General features: G+C 50.4%; 5 protein-coding genes across 5 annotated transcripts; 1 reads left to right on the forward strand and 4 right to left on the reverse strand.

The window, feature by feature from the left end:
• Positions 1 to 79: 79 nt before the first annotated feature.
• N7508_008746 (uncharacterized protein) lies at positions 80 to 1,946 on the reverse strand (the record flags this gene model as incomplete). Its single annotated transcript, XM_058466809.1, has 2 exons — positions 80 to 1,628; positions 1,684 to 1,946. 2 exons carry the CDS (start codon positions 1,944 to 1,946, stop codon positions 80 to 82), a joined length of 1,812 nt encoding a protein of 603 aa, XP_058314655.1.
• A 2,000-nt stretch (positions 1,947 to 3,946) lies between these two features.
• rna14 (cleavage polyadenylation factor subunit RNA14) lies at positions 3,947 to 7,116 on the reverse strand (the record flags this gene model as incomplete). Its single annotated transcript, XM_058466810.1, is given in 5 exon segments — positions 3,947 to 4,677; positions 4,729 to 5,728; positions 5,782 to 6,213; positions 6,266 to 6,813; positions 6,828 to 7,116. 5 exon segments carry the CDS (start codon positions 7,114 to 7,116, stop codon positions 3,947 to 3,949), a joined length of 3,000 nt encoding a protein of 999 aa, XP_058314656.1.
• Positions 7,117 to 7,520: 404 nt separating this feature from the next.
• On the forward strand, positions 7,521 to 8,527 carry asf1 (nucleosome assembly factor ASF1; the record flags this gene model as incomplete). Its single annotated transcript, XM_058466811.1, has 4 exons — positions 7,521 to 7,629; positions 7,688 to 7,727; positions 7,781 to 8,089; positions 8,149 to 8,527. 4 exons carry the CDS (start codon positions 7,521 to 7,523, stop codon positions 8,525 to 8,527), a joined length of 837 nt encoding a protein of 278 aa, XP_058314657.1.
• Positions 8,528 to 9,455: 928 nt separating this feature from the next.
• N7508_008749 (uncharacterized protein) lies at positions 9,456 to 12,754 on the reverse strand (the record flags this gene model as incomplete). The annotated part of the gene is made up of 6 exons (XM_058466812.1): positions 9,456 to 9,820; positions 9,871 to 9,992; positions 10,043 to 10,598; positions 10,651 to 12,225; positions 12,278 to 12,617; positions 12,668 to 12,754. The coding sequence occupies 6 exons, from the start codon at positions 12,752 to 12,754 to the stop codon at positions 9,456 to 9,458; spliced, it is 3,045 nt and encodes a 1,014-aa protein (XP_058314658.1).
• A 371-nt stretch (positions 12,755 to 13,125) lies between these two features.
• N7508_008750 (phosphotransferase family protein) lies at positions 13,126 to 14,228 on the reverse strand (the record flags this gene model as incomplete). Its single annotated transcript, XM_058466813.1, has 2 exons — positions 13,126 to 13,252; positions 13,315 to 14,228. The coding sequence occupies 2 exons, from the start codon at positions 14,226 to 14,228 to the stop codon at positions 13,126 to 13,128; spliced, it is 1,041 nt and encodes a 346-aa protein (XP_058314659.1).
• Positions 14,229 to 15,147: the final 919 nt, after the last annotated feature.

Raw genomic sequence — 15,147 nt, forward strand, 5'->3', positions numbered from 1 at the left:
AAACAACCATGCCAAGCATAAATATAAACATAAACATAAAGCCTTGAAAACACAAACAAAAAGGAGCATACGTCTATATCTAGAGCACAGTACCCTTGTTCTGCTCCTTGTCAACACGGTAGTGTTTCCACAAACCTATAGCAGGAATTGCAAGCACGAGAACAGCCGTGGCAGAAATACAACCGTACTTCTGGTTATAGCCATAAGCGTAGTTGATAGCCTCGCGGATCTCCGTGCCAGGCAGATAACTCATCTGGACGAGGTATCCACCAGAGAAAATGGTCGATGCCTGGTCCTTGGCGCTAGCAGGGAGGGCATCTGCCAGTGCCTGGGGGAAGGTGTTGGAATATATGGCAGCGGCAACAGCGTAGCCAATAGCACCACCCAAGTTCGAGAACAGGGAGACGAGAGAAATCATCATGGGAATACCTTCGCGATCGGAGGCGCACATGACAGCCATTTGTTCACCAATGACCATCATACCACCGGCGAATGAGATAAAAATCTGACACATGATCACATACCCGATGTCGCCGTCCGAGCCGCGGAAGTGGATCATCAGACCAGCTCCGAGGGTCATCAGAGGCAGCGCGAAGAAGAGACATGTGTATTTGAATTCCTTCACGTAGCGGATCCAGAGGCCGAAGATTGGGGACCAGAAGCAGGAGCCGACGGTGTAGATGGAGGTCATGTAGCCAGTCATTGTTACGTCTAAGTTGTACACGACCATAACGAAGTAGTAGTAGTACAGATCCCAAGAGTAGAAGCTGAAGTAGAGGATGGCCGAGAGAGCACAGGCGCCGAAGACCGTGCGGTCTCTGAAGAGCTGGTAAGGGATGAAATGAGTGCGGGCGAACCATTTCTCCCAAGCGGCGAAGACGAAGAACAGAAAGAAGCCGATGACCAGGGGGGCGATGAAGGAGGCTTCCTTATACTGGGCGCGGCCGTAGTTGGCTAAGCTGAATGGCAAGAGGAAGAGGATGAAGGCTGCCATCAGGATGAGGGCTCCGATGATGTCAAACTCGTGGATGTAGTGCACAATCGACTGCATGACAGTCCGGCCAGACGAAGGACGCTGCAGCACGCCCATTTTGCGAGCCTTGATTTCATAGTACTTGAAAACACCGGCCAGAGGCAGGAACACAAAGGGTTGGATAATGGCAAAAGCGCCATAGGCCCAACGCCAATTAGCGGTCTTCAAGAAACTGGCAGCAGCCAACGAGCCGGTGAAGGCAGTGCAGATGAAGGGGGTGGAGGCAAAGGCAAAGGCGAATGCACGGTTGCGCATGCCAGAGGTATCAGCAATGAAGATATCCAGAATTACATAGATCGCATCATATCCAACCCAGTACAGAACGTAACCAGCAGCGTAGCTGTTGGCATTGTTGCAAGAAGCGAGAATGATGATTCCGAGAAGATAAACACCAGTGAAGATAACCAGAGCCTCAGCACGTCCCCACAGAGTCAAGATCTTTCCAACGGGGAGCTTGAGTACTCCACCGACGATGCTTGCCAGGATGCTAGCAGTACTGACTTGCGAAGCATTCTTGAAGTTGGAGTAGGCATAGTAAAGAACGTTGTTGCCAATGGCGGAGTGCAATGCTAGCATGAAGAAGCAAACCCAGATCCTGTAGATGACGATGTTAGAATGACGCGTAGAGATCTAGGGCTTTGCGCACTTACCAGGCATAGGTAGCATAGACAGCCTTCTTGCCCCAGACGAGAGCAACAGCCTCGGCCTTGCGCACACCAGCGGCAGCACCGGAGGTAATTTCATCAGGGTGTTCCTGAATCTCCTTCTCCGCACGAGCCAGGTTGCTTAGGTCACTGTCGACCCTGTTTTGTTCCACATTGACCTCATTCTTGGTCTCGGTCTCTTGGGTGGGACGCAGATCCTCGACGACGGTGTGGTCCCTCCGACCACGAACCAGACTGATGACACCCATTATAAGGAATGTCCTGGGAGGAAAGAAGAGTGAGTATTGAAAAGGGATCAAAAGAGAGGGGTCAGTATTTCTACATGGGACCGGCATTGAAATTTACATCCAATTAATTTGGGACTAACCCAGTATAGCCTGGCTGTCCCCCAAATGGAAAGTAAAAAGCAACAGAACCAGATCAGATAAGTCCAGCTCGAAAGGACCAGGCTGATTGGTCGAATATAGCGAACGGGCCCCGTGGCCAAGTCTGGCTGTCACTAAACTTTGGCTAAGCAAATTGCTTCGGCACTTGCGGCAGGCTTTTTCTATCTATTATTTATAGCTGCATGCACATTGCGAGTACTTGATAAGTTATTCAGAAGCGGATTGAATCACAATTGAAGATTGCCAATTGTAGACTGCTATTGCAGCTTACATGCAGGCAAACATTACCCAGTACTAGTAGTATGATCGGCCGAAAGTACGTCCTTCGGCTACTCCGGTCAAAAATGTAATCACTTCCTACGCCAAGGATGCTTCCCTGGTCAGATGCCCGGGATTCCGCCCGACATCCGCAGTGACCCTGACCCGACTTGGCTTTGGGTCTGTCAAATAATATTGAATATAAGGAAAAGTTGAATTGTATTATTTCATGGATCTAATCAGATGATCACAGGATAATCAGATCACTAAACTTTGTGCCATGTGACTCTCTTCCACATCGGTACCGCCGAACTCCAGAACTTCAAGATTGATTCTCTGATTGCTTTTTCACCGTAAGCCACATCCACAGCCTTGCCCTAGCGCGAATAGATCCACCTTCCATTCGACACCTATGGCCACTGGTGGTTCTAGCTTTAACCCAATATATGTATCGGCTTGCGTAGTCCCGTTACCTTGCCATGGAATCGGCACACATCTTTCCTTTCCTCGGGTTCATATTTTCCCAAGAGTCGTTCCGAGACAGGATCCCCTGAACCAAAGTGGGGTGTGAGAAACTGGCGTCGGATCTGATAACCGCAGTTCGGGGCGTTACAACTTCTAGAACTACACACATGGTGGATGGACATTTTTGGTTTGCCCACAAAAAGAAGTAGCCAGCGGCTATTCTGGAAAAATTCATTTACGGGGCAAAGACTATCACCGAGACATCCGACTGAATGTCTTGCCATGACGACGCCATTGGACTTTGCGAAGAATTTCGTACAGTCATACGTTGACCCACTTGGTGTAGTTCCTGCATTCCTAGCCTCGACTGGTGATGCTTATTGTGTTTGCATGTACAACTGGGGACATAAGTCTATTCACAGCGCCACAAAGTACTGGACAAGTTCTTCACAAAATTCTCGAAGTAAATGTGCCAATTGATGCATTATTTGTGTTCTGAATTAGCCGCTATGCTTGAGCCTCTGTCCTCACCTCTTTTTTTCACCTCATTTTTGCCAATTTTCAAGTGCCTTAGGTAAGACATTCAGATTATGTAAATGTGGGGGTGGGAAAAGACTTATGGCCACAGTTGTATCACTATCGGTATAGTGAATGATCAAACCTACCAGTTACACGTGAAAAGCTTGTATGAGCCAAACACCTTATACGAAATGTACGAAATGTCTACAATGTAGTAGAAATAGAAAGTCAACTGTGGAATTATCTGCATTGCTTCGAGACTGTACAAAAAGGAGATGGGGTAAGACCCAATCAAGCAAGCAAATGTTGAAAGGGAGCCCTATTCAAGAGAATGCCAGATAGATCGACGCCGATGGAAGATGCAATGGGGGCCCGAAACAACCGTGTGAGCCCTGACCATGTTTCATGAAATGCCCATCAAAAACAGGGGCTGGCGTCATCAATGTCAAAGACAAATCGGGATATTTTGAGCGCCTGGAAATGGAAGATATTGCAGAGCAGGTATCGAGAGATTGTACACAGAAATGGAAATTATGGCAGTCCCCGTGGGAGACAGAATATTGTAATCGGAGATCAACGGTAGGAACCTTTGGCCATGTTAGTAAACCAATTTGTAATAATCAGAGGTTGGACAGCCTACCATTGTAGTTCAAGCCCCCGTTCGGGTTTTGACCAGGCCCGCGGGTATTTTGGGGAATTTGAAGCTGGGCAATGTTGCTGGGCAGGTCAATGTGACGAAGAAGATCGATCATCTTGTCGGCAGAAAGACGGGAAATATTGTATGAAGATGCAGGAGGCATAATGCTTAGCAAGTTGACTACCTCACGAGGCAGAGGGGCCGGGGAGCCTTGGGCCTTGTATGAGGTGTTTTGACCGTTCAACTGCTGCACTCGCTTGCTTTGGTCGAGGCGCCGAGCTTGGGCGCTCTTCATTGGGGACTCGGCACGAATGAACTTTCGTGGGCGGTTGGAGTCATCATCAAAGTCGTCAACAGGATAAGGTCTCTTTGGGGAATTCAGAGAGGGCTCCGTGTACCGTGGCATAGGAGACCCGTGGTATTCCGAGGGGCCACCAGGAACAGTGGTCCTAGGACGGGTCTGAGATGGCGACAGAATGGGGCGCACGGCCGTAGGATCAAAGGATGGAATTGAGTAACGATGGGCAAACTGTTCCAAAGCAGGATCCTCGGGGTAGAGCTCACGCATACGCTTCTCCAGGTTGATCACTTGGGTGAGATCGCCGTAGCGGGACTCATATCCGTGCAAGAAGGAAAATATAGGCTTGGCCTTGTGAACATTCTCAGGGACCGAGGCCAGTTTCCTCACGGTGGTTTCAAAAACAGCTCGGGCATCTTAGACATTGGTTAGCTAATTCTCGGATAAATGTGAGGTGATTAACTTACTGGTGACATCGTTGATATCGAGAAGATGCTTCAGATACTCAAGTGCAAAATTCTCATCGTCCGGGAACAGTCTCGCACCCCTCTCAAAGATCTTTGTGGCAGCGGGATCTTTGTAGCAATGGTATTCCATGAGAGCACTGGCGATATAAACATCGCTGGTGATCCGACCACGCTTTCTGGCTTCCGCAAAGATTTGCCGAGAGCCAGCCATCTCTCCAGGCTTGCCTTTGCCCTGAATGCGACGCATAGAACGCATAAGTGCGATCCATGCAAAGGAGACAGTCTTAGAGAGAATGTTGATCTGGACGGCGTGGGCTTTGCGAACTGCTTCGATCTGAGCTGCCTTGGCTGCCTCTCTCTCCTTTGTTTCTGGGTCCTCCTCTTCATCGTTCCCGTTCTGTGCGTCGCTTTCGGCATTCTGCGGTGCAAATGACTCTTCAATGCGAGCGACATCTTGAGATTCCTGAGCGCGCGCCTTGTTTATTAACTCGTAGAGAGTATCAAGAAGCTTGTCATAGGGCTCCCGGACTTTGGCTGCTCGTTTGGTGGTGTCTTGGTCAGCATCTGTCACCATTTCCAAGCGGTCTGCGCGCTTGAACGTTAACAGGCAGCTTTCTGGATTGGCTTCAATGCCTTGTTGCAAGAAATTGATGCCCTCGGTCTCCATCTCATTCGAAAAGCAGAACTCGGCAGCGTCGAACCAGATCTCGGGCAGGAAGGTCAATGCCATGAGCGCTTGCTTGTAAACGTAGATCACGCGCGCTTTGAAGGCGGGAAGGTCGTCCTCCTTAAGTACCAGCGGATCTTCTTTTTCCCATGCGATCCACCGCTTCCAGATTTCCGTCTGTTGCGAGAATTCAAAGTCGCCTTCGGAGCCTGGCACAGGGGGTAGCCGGGGAAGTGAAGTGCGGATCAGGTCGCGAGTGATATTCTGCAACTCGGTGTGTGAGCTACGAGCTGTCATGTAAGACGGCGACTGCTCCTGTAAGAATCTCCGGCCCTGATAGTAGTGATTAGTGCAAGTGAGTTGAATCTGAAGAACATGTGGCTTACTGTCAGCTTATTAAGACCCATTTCGAATTGATCGTACTCCTTCCAGAGAGTATTGACAACCTGTGTTGGAACGGCAATGGCCCGCTGGTAAGCTTTCCGCAAAAGATCCATCTTTTGCTGATCCTGCCAGCTAGATCCACCAACGGTGCCAGGCCCAGAACGGATAAACTCGACGTAGTCTGTCCAGATATTTCCACTGTCCTTGTCCATGCCAACGTATTGAAATGCCAGATCGTATGCCTGAGAGATGACGGTGCGCGCCTGTCCAGTGGCGTCCGTGGTTAGAGGATTACGGCGACGGATGTAGTCCAGATAAACACCCCACAGACTGACGCTGGGGATTGTCAGAAGAGTTCGGTTGAAGAGCTGCTCCAGGCGGAAAAGCTCATTAAGTTCGGATTCCATGGAAGCATATGCCACCCATTGATCAGCCTGGTATCGGATTAGCAACATTGCATCTCAAATGAAAGGAAACCGAGCTCACCGCTTGAGGGAAGATTTTCAAAAAGCGTTCATAGGTCTCACGGGCACTGTCCAGTCTGTTGCGGCTCCTGTGCTCGGCAATTAACTCCAACCACGCGGGGATATCACCTCGGGGATCCTCTTGGATGCGATCTTCAAGGATCCCGACACGGTCATGGGGGAGACGACCCTTGGCAGAGGGAGAATCAGGTACAGGGATAGGATCAGCACTGGTCTGCATGTATGCAGATTGCGCGTCCTGCGCAGCCCAGAGAGCTTGGCCAGAAACAGAAGAAGGATCAATATTATGAACAGGAGCAGGAGAATAAGAACTATTGAGATCTGGCCCACTGATAGGACCTTGCGCAGCTTGCGATGATACATCCGGGGAAGTGTTTTGAATTGCATTTCCTGAACTGGGATCTTCATTTGCGTTCTCGTCTCCAAGTACAGCTGGGGGCTCATAGTCTGCATCACCCTTGTCATCCTCATCATTGTCAACCTCAAATCCCCCGATCATTGTGGTCTGAGGTTCGGCCGCATCACCGGGTGGTAGAGGGGGGTCGACGTCTGAGAATCAGCACGCGAGGGGTTCTGGGAAGAATCAAGAGCGTCGCCTGTCTGGCAAGCTTCCAGGTCTGTAGTATCGGTGGGATTGGGAGCGTTATCATCCATGGGGGTTGCGTCAGTGAGGGCATCATGAGTCGGGATATCATCGGACACGGCATTTGCGTAGTCATCTCCCAGTGTCTGCGATGGGTCGTAATCATCTGAATCAGAGTTATCGCTCTCCTGCAGCTCGGCGGGGGCCGATTCGGTCATGGCTTCGGACTGCTGAGCTTGGAAAAAAGCAGCTTCAGCTTCGTCGTCCATGATGGGCGATTGTGAGATGACAAGCTGGAGAAGTTAGGAGTTCGAAGTTAGAAAGTGCAAAGGTCAAGGCTTTCGAGGTCAGATCAAAGACCGAGAGTCCGAGGCTTTGCGACACAGCCACTGGTGAAGCTCAGCCGCAAGAAGGGAATTGAGGTTGCCCGGGTAGTGAGTCACGTGCGGGCGGTGAGCGTGATGCGAGGGACGCGAAGGCGCGTCGATCGTGGGCTCCTCGCATTGAGAGGGGCCGTCGAGAGTTAAGTCCCTTTGCATTCCTGTGGACCTGTGTTTATTTCTCTTCCTTTATATTTCTCACTTGACGTCTTCCTCCCCCTTTGTCTATATCTCTTACATCTTCTCAACTCTTCAATCCTCTCTCTCCCATCTACGTACATACACATATCACAATGTCCGTCGTCTCCCTTCTCGGGGTGAAAATCCTCAACAACCCGGCCGCCTTCACCGACTCTTACCGGTTTGAGATTACCTTCGAGTGCTTGGAACAACTCCAGAAAGGTGAGTGAAAAGTGCACCACCTCGTTCAAGGACAAATAATCTGACGCATCCTTTTTAGACCTCGAATGGAAGCTCACCTACGTCGGTTCCGCCACTTCGTAAGTCAACCATATTCATATTCGGTCAATTCAGCCCAATCTAATGTCAACAGCTCTGAGTATGACCAAGAGCTCGACTCCCTCCTCGTCGGCCCTATCCCGGTCGGAGTGAACAAGTTCATCTTCGAGGCCGATGCGCCTGATGTCAACCGCATCCCCAGCTCGGAGATGTTGGGCGTCACTGTCATCCTCCTCACTTGCAGCTACGATAGCCGGGAGTTCGTCCGCGTTGGATACTACGTTAACAACGAGTATGACAACGAAGAATTAGCAACCGATCCCCCTTCCAAACCCATCATCGAGCGCATTCGCCGCAATGTCCTTGCTGAGAAGCCCCGTGTGACCCGCTTTGCGATTAAATGGTGAGGCCCCGTATTATGTTTTTGTTCTCTTATGGGGTATTGACTGACATGGTTTCTAGGGATACCGAGGACTCTGCCCCCGCTGAGTACCCGCCTGACCAGCCCGAGGCTGATGGCCAGGCCGATGACAGCGGTACCTACGGTGCTGAGGAACGTGAGCTCGAGGAAGCTCTCCTCAAGGAGCTCCAGGAGTCTGACAAGCCTGCCGAGGGCGAGGACCACGAGATGGAGGGCGCTGACGCCCCCGCTGGCAAGGAGGATGAGGAAGAGGAGGCCTCCGATGCCGAGAGTGAGGACCTAGAGGCTGAGAGTGATGATGATGAGGACGACCTTGATGAGGAGGAGGGTGGTGAAGGTGATGAGGATGTCGAGATGGGCGATGACTCCGAGCAGAAGGCCGCTCACCCGGCCCATCAGACTGAGGTCATGGCGCACTAGATCACGGTGTGCTAATGGTCCGAACAGTCATTTCTTTTATTTTTTCACTAATCTTTGAATGTTTTTGACGACAGCTGGAACGCAACGTTTACGACCCAAAGACATGATTTGCCCCCATACCCTCCAAAAATGGGGATTAATTATAGTCTATGAAATAGAATTGACATATTTTGAATTTCAACAAGTGCCGATCAGACATTCAAATTCCTTTACCTCGATACCTGTAGAATTGAAGGGATTCAGACAAGTTGACCATTCACTGTCATGCATCTATCCCCTTCCATGCCTTTTTGATGCAGCCCACCCTACATGTACAAGCCTGCCAAGTGGCAACAGTGAAACCCTCCGACTTGCCTAATGAAGTCATAGAATTGTACGATGAATTCTAGATCAACATAAAGAATGTTCGGACGGCCATTCTACGCCGAGCTATTCGCCAAAATGAAGCCCTCGTGTAGCTATTATCCGCTTCCGTAGCAACGAGAACTAGTGGAAGCTGTTTCACCTAGTGGCTTTTTAGACATTGTTGTGTTGTCCCCCTTCAGCATACTTTCCATAGCATATCTGCAGGTTCTTCATCACATTACCCCGAAATTGAAGACGAATATTCCGCACGGAGCACCGAGTACATACGACCTTTATCATCTAGGGTCCGTGTCTAGCTACTGTAGAGCACGGCACCCAGCTCGGTCTAGCTCAGGCCGGGGTATACAGTACATGCACAGCAGCAAGAAAATGCACCAGGTAACCTCAAGGAAAAATTGTAAAAAAGTGATCTATCACATCCCGTAATATCGACCTAACCATCCTTAGGCGGAGAGAAAAACAAGAAAACAAAGCACGTCCATACTGTATGCATACCAATCAACCCATCGAAACCCAGAGTACGGAGGAAAAGCAAGCTAAAGCCCAAACTTCGAACCAAGCGCTACAAAAAGAACCGGTCAGCATCAAGCAAGTAAGGGGGTGAACACTCAGGCCGACGGGCTCCATCAAAGATCGACTTACCGCCAAAGACAGCCTTCCTCTTTTGGGACTGTACGTATTTGCCAACGTCGCTAGCGAAGTTGCTGCTGTTCTCTTCAAGTCTATCCATGCTGTCGCCGACTACCCCTAGTCGCTCTGTGCGTTCTTGGACTTGACGTGACATGTAAGACCAATAGCCTTCTTGACTGCCGCTCTGTTCGGATGGCGGTGGGGCTCGCCCTTCTCTTAGGGCTTGTCGGCGTTCTTGTTCTTCGTGCTTCATTTGTTCGATCATTTGCTTTGATGGTGGTCGGTCTGGGCCACCGACTGGGGTGGATGTTAGGTTTTGTAAGTTGCTTGTGACGGGGGCGGCTTACTCAATATATCCATGTCTGCCGGTGAGACGTATTGTGTTCCGGAAATCCATTGCATGTTTGTGATGGTGGGACGCTGGGGGAGAACAGCCTCAGGATTCCAGAGACGGTCTTTTGAGGGGTGTCTGCGATACTTGTTAGTATATCACCTGGTAAACCCACTGGAATTACGTACAATGTGTTTCCACCTCCCCAGACACTAAACAGCCCGAGTTCTGAAGGACCAACCCATGTCATGATATGTCCAGTTGGGGTAATGCATGCTTCAGAGAGACGTCGCATGTCCGCAATATGGTTGACTTTGGTGCATCCGATTTCTCGGAGGCCAGGAATTGAGAATGCGCGGGCATTGCCATCGCCGAATAGGCCAACCAAACTGTAGCCCCGTCCTTCGGTTTTGACGACCTGTGCCGAGTCACAAATGTAGTCTTCCCATGCTTTATGGGCACCCTTCGATGTTGGTGGCTTGAAGATACGGCAGCCACCAGTTGTCACAGCAATTACAGCTCCATTGACCTTGGTGCCACTTCTCAAGCTGCCAACCACACTTGGTGTAGCCAAAGCAAGACCGCCTGAGTCGACATCAATGGGAATGATGTTGATCACTTTGTCATCGACAGTTGATGCTCCAGCGAAAGCCGCTGTATAGGTGCCATTGGGGCTGGGGAGGATCTTAAATGTTGCCACATTCCCTCGGCTCGTGCCGACAAAGCAGCAAATGCTAGAGTAGTCTATATTGCGATTAGCAATTCAGTTCAGTAAAACGAATTATTTGATCTCTACCTTCGCCTTCCAGGGTCATCACGCCAAATTCAATGTGAGTGGGCCATTCGGGAGCAGCATCTTCCGAGCCACTTCTCTTGCGGACAAAACTGCTCCGCTTCGGTGCTTTGATGAACTCGGACAGATGCGCCGTGTGAATAACTGCCGGGCCTCGTAGATCAATTATCGCTAGACCACCACCTTCGAAACCAGCGGCTACGAATCCAACTAAGCCGTGCTTCAACGCGGTCACTGGACCCTGTTGCATATCCAACATAGTAAGAGGAAGTAGTCCTGTCTTAAGGCCTGGGTCTGTCCGCTGGGTGATTGGAGTCATCTTCCCAGGCCCTTGATTAGCACCGGGAGCTTCCTCATGTCCATACGAGGCGTTATTGCCCCATCGGAAGATAACGGTCTCGCCGGACTTGAGACCAATAGACATCTCGCCAGCTCCACTTGCAAAAGACATATCCGTCACTTCGATGTTGTTCACTCGGCCAACGGCACGAGCAAGATCAACCTGAATCACATCGCCGTTTTCAATTTCGTCGTCATGTCCACAATCCCAAACTCGAACGGTGCCATCTGCATGGGCAGTGGAGACAACATTGCGGTTTTCAAAGCGTTTGAGAGGGTTCTTTGCTTCCGCGCCTCCCATTGCAAATTTAGGGCCCTGCGAACGGCGTTCTTTCAGACCGAGCCAGACAGAGCGATCAACAGGAGTAAGCACTGCTTTATTCACAAATGGATGAACGAGAGTGAGGAAGGGGTGAAGCATGTTGGTTGGAGTAATTGCGTGTCCACTGGGGAAACTCAGAGTAAGAAGTTCGCCCGAGGATAGCACAGCAAGGAGGGCAATGGGATCTTGAGCACCATTGAAGTAGGGCGATGCCCGAGGAATAAGACAAAATTCAACTACCTTAGCTCCGGGCGGAACAGCAAGCTTCATCTCGCGCCGTGGGCGCTCAAAGTAGCTCGACAGGATCTGCCATGAAGAAGTCTGATAATTAGGAGTTGGGCCCATGTCCAAAAAGACGAGGCCTTTGCTCTGGTCACCAACTGGCCGACCACCAGCTACCAATAGACCAGTATCATCCGGGTTGCCTTTGGCACACCAAGCTACCTTTGTGATAGGCTCCCTGGGCCCAGGAGGCTCTGCCGGCGAACCAGGTCTGGAGGCATCAGGGTTGTCAACGTTGGGAGTTTGAGTTGTCCGAGCATGAAGCTTGCGGCCGTCCTTCGTATCCCAAAGGACCAGACTTGAATCCTCATGGATCGTGAGAATGAAGATTCCATTCGGATGCCAGATCGCGTTGGTCAATTTGGGTCTGCGCACGTCCCTGGATGGCATTGAATCTCCACCCGGGGCCCCAGGAGGAATCTCATAGACGAAGAACTTTTGTGCAAGATTCTGCTTGAAGGAAAATGTAACTGCTCCCTCCGGATATCCCACTAAGATCTTGCCAATGTCTCGGGTGGAAAATGCTAACGACACAACTGGAGAGAATCGCGCGCGAGCGTTGCGTTCCAGCCATAAGTTAGGGATTTTGAAGGGCGTCATAGACTCTCGGTCCAGATCGTATGCAATAATATCACCTATTCCGACATTAACCGTTGTGGCTTCATTGATAACTGGCAGTGAACAAACCGTTCGATAGACCGATAAACGCATAGTCCAAGCTCGGGTCCGTTAACAGGGCTGTAGGTTGGCCTGGAGGCGCATAGGACACGACCATGCGCCCAGCCTCCAAAGAATAGACACTGACTTCATTCTTGGAATCAATGCTCACAAGCTTGCTACCGCAAAATTGGAGGAACCGCGCGGACGCTTTGCGCGGGAATTCAAAGACCACCGACACCCGCCGTTGTCCAAAGACATAGATCTGCCCGCTTCCAAACTGGGTATCACTGGTACCGACGGCGAGGAGCGATTGAACAGGGTCGTATGCGATAGCACTAATCTGTGAGTTTATACCACACCGAGCGAACTGCGAACGGTGTCAGTGAAAAAGAGGATGCCTGGGATGCCAAGACCTACGTCGTCAAGGAGGAACAAGTCTGGGGACAAGCCCTCAGACAGGTCCTTCTGAATACCTGCTTGCTTGCCTCGCAAGAACTGAGCCATGTGAGAGTGTCCTGCAAGTGAAGGTGGCAGAATATCAGGAAGAAGTCAAAAAGTGTGGAGAGGGACAGCTGACGCCATGCAGAAGCTAAACACGGATCTGCCCCGCTCCGCCCTATGAACTCCGGCCCGGCCACTCTTTTGTTCTGTTCTCATTGTTAGGAGCAATTGGACTAACTGAACTGAATCGGGAACCTGCTCTTATTTCATCAAACGCTATTTATCTGGGCAAGAAAAAACTCCGATTTCCATGCAAAACTATATATAGGGCTCCGCTGAAACAAATCGCTTGAGAACAACAATCTATATCTCGACCTCCGAGGGTATCGTGGCCAACATGAAAAGAACCAGTCAAAGCACTAGCAACATTCCACCTATTCAAGTTTCGCCATCTCCGCAATGGTGGTTGTCAATCGTCTCCGCGCGTCGAATTCGCTGGTCTCATCTCGGCTCCGATGATACTGAAGAGTGACCTGGGAGACCAGCCGATAGCATGCATACCTAATAAGAAAAATAAGAGTTAGCCTGGCCCTCTTGAGAGAGAATAGTTTCCAGAAACATACAGGACTAGCCGGATCTTTTCCTCCCTTGTTCGGAAAGGCGACATCCCTGCCCCTTGCAAGACAGCCGGTGACGGATTTGCAAAGATCTCTGCCATCAAAACGTCACCCCAGAGAGCGCTGCTAAAGTCCACAATCCCAGATACCTGCTCAGACTCCTCGTTCAACAATACATGAGATGGCTGACCGAAGTCGACGACCACCAAGCGTGGCAAGGTGACAAATTCGAGAGCAGGGGCCAGGCGACTCAGTTCGTTCCGAATCTCCAAATAAGGAAGATGAATAAACGTGTCCTCGGCATCCCGGAGGATGCCCTCAAAGAGGGTACAGAAGGCCTCTCTCCAGGAGGGCCTTCCAGCGCCATATGCCACTTGCTGCAGAGAGCCGAACCCGGGTGCTGCATTTTGACCGATGGTGCTCGACAAGAAACCCAGGTGGCGGTCAATGTCATCCCGCTTCTGAGGAGTGAGTTGGCTCTCCATCTCTCGCAATGACCTTCCTTTCATATACTGTCGAACCATATACGGGGATCCCCATACTCTGCCATGCGGGTCATAATGGTAGAGCTGAGGGATACAAGGGTTTCCACTTGTACCAAGTAGGGCAAGAAATTGGGCTTCAGTTTCGAGAAACGATCGTTCACGTCGTAGAAGAGCCGTTCTAGATGATGGGGAGCCCTTTAATAACAGACGAGCTCCGTTGGAAAGTACCAGGAGCCGCAACGTGTGGACATGACCGAGAATCGGCTGGGAATGTTGCACGCTAACCGCAGAAGGGAAGAGCAGCGAGAGTACAGCATCCAGTCTATGATTCTCACCTTCTTCAGAGACATGGGACTGTCGAAAAGTGCCCATACGACGGTCTGTTCCACCGAGAGATGGCATGGCAGACCATTTTTTCAAGTCAAGCTGTTGCATCATGAACTGTTCTTATTAAGGTCATAGGGGAAATTGACCGAGATCGACCGACAAGGGAGAACTATGTATAAGCGAAGCTGTCACGACTCATCAAATGAAAGGGGAGAGATCTGCTCCCGAGGCGATGTATTGATTTGATATGGCCATGCACGACCTGGATTAAGCGTCATAAGTCTCGGTTCATGCTTCTAGAACGATACAAAGACCAGACGATCCATTTGAGAGAATCGTCTGGATATCCTATCTGGGATCACCAGACCGCCATGGTTGCATCGCGCACGTAACAATCCGCTGAAGGAAAGTAGCCACGGACCTATTACCAGCGCCATCAGTCTACTAGGTTTACCCACGCGAGATACGGAGGGGTTCGCTAAGGGTCAAGCAACATCCGAGGTTGAAATGGCAGCGGAGCCTAATTGAAGGAATATGTTTCGCTCAGAGGCTCGAACCAAGCAACATGGAAATGAAGTGAAGCCCGTCTCGCCTAACCATCCCCGTCTAAGAAAAGCGGCTATCCGAGCACGGCCACCCGCCCAATCACAGGTGCGCCTTGCCGAATGTCTGTGGATCGCCAGGATCAGAGAACTTCCATTTGTTCTTTGGTTTTTCTTTGTTAATGAGTTTATTACTTCTTTTTGATTGTATTGGAATGTTGCTATTCCTGTCTAGGCCTTAGTTACGAAGTGATCGCCTCCGATTGCTGGAAATGTCTTGACTTCCGCCTCTAGGCTTCTATATTCTACACGGAACGGAGTGTATGCGCGAGCATTCCCATGCAAGTCATTCGGACTTTTGTCTAAATGTGCTCGAGCCCCTTGGATCAGCAGATAGCTCCCGGCTCCCAGCTCGTTTCAGATTCGGAGAAATCCCTTCGGGTATAATGCTGCCATTTGTTTTCATTGCGTACCTGGTAGACATG

This window comes from Penicillium antarcticum (assembly GCF_028974205.1).
Source record: "Penicillium antarcticum strain IBT 31339 chromosome Unknown utg000009l_segment0_segment0, whole genome shotgun sequence".
Taxonomy (NCBI): Eukaryota; Fungi; Ascomycota; class Eurotiomycetes; order Eurotiales; family Aspergillaceae; genus Penicillium; species Penicillium antarcticum.